The sequence below is a fragment of the Tupaia chinensis genome, unplaced genomic scaffold (assembly GCF_000334495.1).
Source record: "Tupaia chinensis unplaced genomic scaffold, TupChi_1.0 Scaffold000074_1, whole genome shotgun sequence".
Lineage (NCBI taxonomy): Eukaryota > Metazoa > Chordata > Mammalia > Scandentia > Tupaiidae > Tupaia > Tupaia belangeri.
The window spans coordinates 7,996,285-8,004,031 of NW_006159534.1; the positions used below are offsets into that span (position 1 = coordinate 7,996,285).

General features: G+C 39.1%; 1 protein-coding gene across 1 annotated transcript in view; it reads right to left on the bottom strand.

Annotated features, from left to right (window-relative positions):
• The window catches only part of RGS7 (regulator of G protein signaling 7), a 620,681-nt gene that overhangs the window by 1,264 nt on the left and 611,670 nt on the right, over positions 1-7,747 (bottom strand). Inside the window, 1 exon segment of the mRNA XM_027768057.1 lies at positions 2,330-2,469. Within this exon segment, the coding sequence (XP_027623858.1) occupies positions 2,330-2,469 (140 nt within the window).

The following is a 7,747-nucleotide window of genomic DNA, read 5'->3' on the forward strand; positions in this document are numbered from 1 at the left end:
CTGCTAACCACAAGATGGCTGCTGTGCCGCATCAACTGATGGTCAACTCTGCTTGCCAGAACCGCCTTCCTGAAACTGTATTCCATGGAGACTCACCTACAGTTGCGGAACTGCACGAGACCCACACTTGATCCAACCTTGAATGGAATCTATTTTCCCTATTGTTAAAAACTTTGGACTCGTGACCCCTCTCCCTCTACTCGCAGGTATCGCATTTTCAATGACCACTCTGGAGGATAGCTGTCTATAGCAGAACTAGGCCAATTATACTATTTACACTTTTTAAAAAAAATAAAATCCAATGTGGTAGATAAAAACCACCCTTTTAATGATTAAGAAGTTTAAACCTTAGAAGGGTTAAATAATTTTCCCAAGGTTATGGAGATGCCCATGATACCTCCAGGATTCAAATCTATCTCATCATAAAGGCTTCACTCTCTGTCACAAGTAATATTATACTTGGACAAAGGACTTTGAAAGGAAAGAGAGACTTTTGCCATTACTCCCGGCTAAAACCAGGATAACATGTGTCACTTTAAATAATTTCATTTTAATGCATTTAAAACTAGAAAGCATCTGATATTTTAAAAATGCATTGAAAAGCTAGTGCTTACAACAATCTTCTTCATGATTGGATGATATACCATATTTTGATAAATTATAAATATCTTCCTACCAAAACTAACATTGTAATCATTGAGTTCTGGTAGACATTGAAGGCTAAAGGGGTAGAAAAATAACTTGGCCTGAAGAATTCTATAAATATGATTTCAATGCTTATAATAAAGTATTGGAATTTACTGTCTGCTTGACTTCTTAGTGATGTATGTGGTGACCTTTCAACACCAAGCACAGGTTCGTCAAATGTGGAACATTAGAGTTCTTACATGCAAGATATAACATCTTATGCTTGGCAATATTTTGCTTTGTCTTTTCCCTTTTGGAAGATATAATAAAAAACAAAGTACAAAAAAAATAAAAGGAGAGAGAAGAGGATAAAGACAGTAGTGAACAATAGAGAGGCAGGATGTTAATGAGAAATAGATATGGTTTATTACCTGTTGATGATGACATGTATAGTATTCTCAACTGAACCGGTCTGGGAAGTATTTCATGATGGGTGAAGTCTTTTTAATAAGCAAAATGAGAAATAGTGATTGATTGTTTAAAAAAAATAATAATAACAATTATTGGGAAAAGCATGGAAAAGATATTGAATGATAAAGTGGGGAGATTGATATCTCTGTATTGACTGACATGCATGGCATCCCATTTTGAAAAAGCAATGGAAGTCAATGTAAAGTTATATGTAATCTAGTGTAATAGAAAGAAGATTATGATGATAATAAAATAAAATTAAAAAAAAAATATACACTGGCCTTTTCATCTGTTTTTTTTTTAATTCTATAAAATGGTCTTTGGCTTAGATATAATTTAAGTATAGTATTTATTTACTTTGCTTAGTGATCCATTCATAGAGTTTAAAAGATTGAATCTGTTTCAATATCAGCTCTTATATTAGATTATGGATATCTCCATAGCAAGGAGGAAGACTGTTCACCGATTTTGGAAAACCAGTAAGTGGCAGGTACATTGCTAGTTGCTTTTATAGCATTAAATACTTAGTTTTCATTGTCTGGAATAATGTCTACTTTTATCTACACTGTGCACAGTCCAGTAAATCACCATGAGCAGGTGTATCCTCAATCTTCCTTTGGAGGAGAAAGAGGGTGATAAACTTTCTTACTAACCAAAGAGCCACAACACAGCAACTGATCGTGCCTCTCAGGATGGAAGACACATCTTTCCACCAAAAAAGGAAAAGTCTTTTTAAGTGATTAAGGTTTTGAATATCTTCAGGGCTCATTGTTTTCTTTTGATACAAGTAAGGCTGACAGAGCCCTAACTCTCCTATTGTTTTCTATTTCTCACTGTCTTCAGCAAAAAGCTGAAGAGAAAATGAGCACTGAAGTAAGACTCACTTCCACAGAGGCCTGATACCTCAAAGCTCTCCACTTGGAGTTTCAAGATTAACAAAGAAATAGATTTGCCCAAGGCCTTTGAAAATGGAGTTTTTTCTTTTCCTTAGATCTCGTTCACCTTTCAACAAGTCTTTCTTCCCTCTCTGCCTCTGCCTCCTCCCCTGCTATCCTATTCACTTCTTTCTCTCAAGTTGGCTACAAAGACTACACTTGGTTTGGGTCTGGAGTCACATCAATTCCAAGCACAGCAGGCAGGCTCCCAGCCCGTTTCCAAGAGGAGGCTGTCAGAAGCGAGGCAGTCTGGGTGTAGGAGACTAGTGCACCGGGGGAAGCCACATATTTCAGACCTGGAGGAGGAAGAGTGCTGGCTCCAAGGTGACGGGCGATGAGATTCCACAGTCTGCTCCATGACACGGGCCTGGTGGGGCATGCGCCCTGCTGCTTCGAGATGGCACTTTGCAGTTGCCTGGACTTTGGCTCTCGCCTTCTGTAGACAGTGAAGCCAGTGATTAATGATGAGATCCAGGAAAACTGGTGCCAATTCAATTAAATCTGTCATGTGATATTGAGCCTCTATTAGGTCCTTATAACTGAGATAACTATTTGAGGGGAGGGAAGATACTAAAGAAGCAAATGATGTCATCTCTAACTACTGGGATTTTTGTGCAGATTAGAGATAACACATTTCGGCTCCAAGATACGTAGCAGACACTCGGTGAAAGGAAGTTTTGATGGCATATATGAGGAGTCTTCAACAAGTTTATGGATAATGTCTATTGTGAACAAACTATACATTGATTTCAAAACTTGTTTTGCGGGAACCAGCAGTTAGCATAATGGCTATGTCGCTGGACTCCCACGTAGTCGACCGCAGTTCGTGTCCCGGACCCGGTGGCTTAAAAAAACTCACACCGGGCGCGTGTGCGTGCGTGCCCAAGATCCCGAGAGGAGAATGGAGGAGAAAGGATTGTGGCGTGACCATCCCCCCTGGGGGGTGATTTCTCGCTTTCTGTCTCTATGTCTCTCTCTGTCTGTCTGGCGAGCGCACGCGCCCTACAGTGAAAATCTCTCCAAAAAAAAAAAAAAGATAAAAAAAACTTGTTTTGCATCACAATAAGCTCATACTTTAATTCTGCTTTTTATAAACGTCTTGAAGTCCCTTCGTATGTCAGTTAGGCTTATTCACTACCTAGGAATGAGTGAAAATACTGCCATGTGTCTTACAAAATGTATACAAAGAAAAAGAAATAGAGGAGTAGTTAATAAGTTTTGCTTCCAAAACGTGGGGTGCGTGTACCCAGGCACCTTTTTTTAAGTTGTTGCCATAGGGCATGTGCGCTTGCTGGAGAAAGGCAGAGAGAGACAGTGAGAGCCCCTTTATCCCCCTGCTGGGGATTGGCCATGCTGCAGTCCCTTCACATCCATTCTCCTCTCTGGATTTTGGGCATGCACGTGCATGTACCAGGTATGATTTTTCAAGCCACTGGGTCCAGGACTCAAACCAGTCAACCATATGGGAATTCAGCATCTTAACTACCATGCCTCCTGATGGCCCCAATCCTAAACACCTTAAAACAATAATAATAAAGCAAACAAACAAAAACAGTATATTCCAGATAACCCAATGGGTAGCTAACAGGCAAGTTGAAGAGGAGGCATGATAGACTTGCTTGCAGCCAACTAGAATAATTGAGATGATATGACTCAGGGTAAAATAAATTGGCTTCCAGGTTGTGTCCCGTAACTTGACCTCTCTGAAGCTCAGGTACCTCATCTGTAAAAGAGGAAATAGCATCTCATAAGGCTGCAGTGAAAATGAAAGCAAACAAAGTCTGCCTGAGTAGCACACCACCTGCCACTCTACGACTACTGGGCAGTAACAGCCCGGTGGCGAGCCAGAGGGGAGAGGAGAAGGCCAGTAGAAGATGCAGTAAAAATAGGAACAGAAAGACCTGTGTTTGAGAGCTCACTCAGTCACCAGTTCATTGGGCAGTGTTGGGCAGTTCACATCACTTCACTGGGTGTCAGTTTCCCCTTCTTTAAAATATGTGATTAGGTCAAATGGTAGCGTACTTTCCAGCTTAAGCATTCTGGGATTCTTCGAGCTGCTGTCCCCTCCCCTGAAATCCTCCCTCTAGCCAGATGTAGGCAGGGTCACTGAGGAAATCGTTGGAAAGTTACTTTCACTCATTAGTTGAGTTCAATGAGAATTTAGCCCTGTTTTCCTGAGAAAGAAAATGACAATCTTTCCTAATTGCTGCACATTCTGCTGTGTGATCAGGCCAGTGTTATTCTTTGCTGTCTCTGGATGTTATTAAGTAGATGCCAATTCAACTTGGCATTTCAAAAAATAAAGTTTTAGACATGCAGACTGCTTTGGGATGTCAGATTTTTATGCAAATATAAAACATTATTGCATTTCAAAACTTAAAACCCTCCAGACTCCAGGAGACAAGGATTATTTTTAGATGCTTAAGTCGGGTGCTTACTTAAGAAGTATTTACTAACTGTGAGGTGGATTTTTTAACCCCTCCCTGTCAGTAGAAAGCTTGGAGCCAATGGCGCTGGACACTCCCACATGGCTGACCAGGGTTCAAGTCCTGAATCTGGTGGCTTGCATTCTCACTTTCTCTCTCACGCTCACCCTCTGTCTCTCTCTGGTCGAATTAAAAAATAAATGAATGAATAAATAAAGTAAATAATTATTTTAAAAACATAGTCTGGATTTGAATTTGATGCTGAATGATGGTATTAGCTTTTGTACAACTTAGTCATGAAGAGCAGACTTTTCTTTGATGACTCCAGAGTAAAATTAATTCTGAAGTAATGGTGCACAAGGCCTCAAGGATCTGTGAATCTGTCTGTTACCGTGGCAACTGCACATGGTCTTCTCTCTTTTCCCATCAACTCTATGGAATAGTTTTTAAACATATGTTGCCAAATTAACCCCCAGAAACACTGTAGCAATTTGCCTTCCCAAAGGTAGATGAACACAGTCCACAAACCTGAAGAAAACTGGTGTTTTTCTTTGAGGTGGGTAGGAAGAATGGAGAAAAAATTAGGTTGAGAGGAAACAGGAAATTCTGTATACCTTCTCTGACCACCAAAGGATTGATGGGCATCATTAACGTGAGCAGCTAGACCCAGAGAGTGTGTGTGTGCTGGGGTGGGATGGAGTGAGGTGTACGTAAACCCTGAAAACAGGGCTTGGGTTTAAATCCAAAGTAAAAATGGACCTTGGGGAAATTTTGGGGCATGAGCATGTCTCACATAACATAGACAGTTTATTATTTTATTTTTTAAATTTACATTTACATTTTTTTCTTAAAGATATTTGCCATAGACCACATACGCAAAACAGAGAGAAAGGGGGAAAGTGAGAAATCACCCCCTGGAGGGATGGCCACACTGCAATCCCTTCTCCATTCTCCTCTCCTGATTTTGGTCATGCATGCACACATACACAGCATGCTTTTCAAGCCGTCAGCTCTGGGACTTGAACCGGGGAGTCAGCCAGGTGGGATCCAACACCTTAACCGCCACACTATCTGCTGGCCTCTGGACAGTTTATTTTTAAAAAATACTTATTAATATATTTAGCTGCTTTTGAAAATAATGAATATTCATTATAGAAAGTTTGGATAAAGCAGAGAAGCAAAGAGAAAGGAGCTGGGTAATCTCAACACGTTGAAATAACATTTTTTGAAGGACTTCTGATATAATATGTACATATAGTTCAGATTGTAGTTAGATAATATAGTGTGTATACTTAATATATATTTAAATTTACAATATGCTCCCCCCCATTTGTATTATGCCTTAACAAGTTTAATAATAAATTATAAACATCTACCTGGACACCAACTTTTCTACCATCACACGGTTAGTTATGTTTTCTGTTAAGGCACACGTAGCAAATATTTTTGGCTTTTTTGGGTCACAGGGTTTGTCACAACTTTCAGTTCTGCTGTGGTTGAGAGAAAACAACCATAGATAATATGTATATGAGTAAACTTGGCTGCATCCCAATAGAACTTTATTTCCAAAAACAGGTAGAGGTTAGATTTGATTCCTTGAACATTTAAATGGCAGTGTCATATTTTATTTTATGATGTGCTCAAATAAAAACAAAGCAACACAATGCCTTGTTGTTGAGCACAACTGTTTCAATCAAGTGGCAATATGTATTTTCATCAATAAAACATTTAGTGTGTCTGCAAGTTTTTTTCCTCTGGAAGAAAAGTGCAGTTTTTAGTGGGGGCAGGGACTCTGCAAAAGGCTCTGATCCATTCTGAAAGAACACCCCCTCAGTTCTATCTTGTCAGAAGAAAGAACATCTGTGAAGATGCCTAGGACTGAAAAAGAATGGGGCATTTGCTGAAAGGAAAGAGGCTTCCTATGACTAGACTATTGAATTCAGGGAGGAAAATGGCAGTGAAACTCCCCAACTATTGTGTTCTATGCAAATATTTATTTGTTTTTTTTTTTCTCTACAGGAAGCTTAACAATTTTATTTAGACAAATTCATCAGTCTTTTCCTGCATTGATTCATGTTAAAAATTTTAATCTCTAGTATTAGAAAAGTCTTAAATTTCCCTCAAGTGCTCTTTAGCTTTCATTTTATATTAAAAATTTAGTGTTGAAGTCAATTTTTTTTTCTTTCCCTTCTTTCAACCTCTGTCCTTGCGCTTCTATTTCTCCCTTTTCTCTTTTCTCATTCTCTCTTCTCTTTTTACCTTACTGCCAATAATGACTCAGCCAATTATTGAATAATCTCCAATGTTTCTACTGCCAGAACATGTTATCGTCTGTGATCTGAATATGTGTAGACTTGAAAAATTCATATGTTGAAGCCTAACTCCCAAGGAGATATTAAAAGGTGATGCCTTTAGAAGGTAGTTAGTTCATGAAGGCCACGAATGGGAGTAGCACCATTATGAAAGGGCCTGATAGAGCCTGGTGGCCCCTTCTACTCTGTGAAGACACATAAAAGGAATCTTCTATGAGGACTGGGCCTTCACCAGATATGGAATGTGCTGAGGCCTTGGTCTTGGACTTCCCAGGCTACAGAACTGTGAGAAAATAAATGTCTGTTGTTTATAAATTACCTAGTCTAAGCTACCTTGTTGTAGCAGCCCAGAGTAAGACACCATCTTTGTCATTTAATACATTAAGTATATGTAATTCTGTTTTGGAGCTATTCATGCCATTTCATTAATTTCTGCATTAGTATAATGTTGAATACTGTTTTGATAATTATGGCTTTATTTACATTTTTTAATGTGCATTGATCTTCCTTTTGTTAGTTGCTTTCATTATATTTAGTAATTTATTTTTAAGATTTGGGGGACCAGCAGATTGTGTAATGGTTACATCATTGAACTCCCACATATCTGACCACAGTTTGAGTCCTGGACTCGGCAGCTTGAAACGAACTCTGGGCACACTCTGGGTATATGCACTCTATATCAAAAATCTCTTGCTCTCAAAAAAAAAAAAAAAAAAAGAGGTTTAGACAAATTAAGTTTAAAAAGCCATTTAGAATCTTATAGTAATTGTATTAATTTATAGTGACTTATGATTAGGGAAGTACCAACATATTTCTTTTTTTTGGAGAGGTTTTCACTATAGGGCGTGTGTGCTCGCCAGACAGACAGAGACATAGAGACAAAAAGAGAGAAATCACCCCCTCAGGGGGGATGGTCATGCCGCAATCCTTTCTCCTCCATTCTCCTCTCGGGATCTTGGGCACGCACGCACACGCG